The sequence below is a fragment of the Arachis ipaensis genome, chromosome B04, assembly GCF_000816755.2.
Source record: "Arachis ipaensis cultivar K30076 chromosome B04, Araip1.1, whole genome shotgun sequence".
Taxonomy (NCBI): Eukaryota; Viridiplantae; Streptophyta; class Magnoliopsida; order Fabales; family Fabaceae; genus Arachis; species Arachis ipaensis.
In genome coordinates, this window is record NC_029788.2 from 45,293,816 (window position 1) to 45,294,481 (window position 666).

Below are 666 nucleotides of genomic sequence, written 5' to 3' on the forward strand. Positions count from 1 at the left end.
GACGAGGAGACAGTTAGGCACTATGTTCGTGCCTATATCATGATGTTGTTGGACACTCTATTGTTTGCCGACAAGTCGGGCAACCGTATTCACATCAGATGGCTACCTTACGTGACTAGGCTTGAGGAGATGGGTGCCTACAGCTGGGGGTCGGTAGCACTAGCGTGGTTGTACCACTGCATGTACCGAGTGGCCAACAGACATGTGGTGAAGTTTGCTGGCCCGTTACAGTTACTTCACCAGTGAGCAAACAGGGAGATTCCTGACCCCCTTCATGATTGAATCAACACACTCGGAGATATTTGTCGTCATGTGCACGAATCTCCGACCTTCATCCCGATGCTGTGTCCACAATGAATACTCTATCTGGTTCGCCCACTCACACATGACAGGGTCTTCAGACCGCAGAATATCAAACCAGTAATCGAACTCCACCTCCGTCTTAGCATACACTGCATTCACAAGAAGCCTCCTTGCGTCCTTTCCCTTGAAGGTCAGGGCGAAATTTGCTGCCACATGTCGAATGCAGAATGCACGGTAGGCAGCTGGAGGTAGCCATCCTCCATCAGGAGCCTCAAGCGCGGCCTTGATGCCGTTATGCCTGTCTGATATAACCAGCAGACCTGGCTGAGGGGTCACGTGTTGACGCAGGTGGGAGAGAAAAAA

At 51.4% G+C, this 666-nt stretch overlaps 1 protein-coding gene across 1 annotated transcript in view; it reads right to left on the reverse strand.

The window, feature by feature from the left end:
• LOC107636456 overlaps nucleotides 232-666 on the reverse strand; it is a 2,163-nt gene continuing 1,728 nt past the window's right edge. Inside the window, exon 4 of the mRNA XM_016339962.1 lies at nucleotides 232-627. Coding sequence (XP_016195448.1) covers nucleotides 232-627 — 396 coding nt within the window. The remainder of the gene's footprint in view (nucleotides 628-666) is intronic.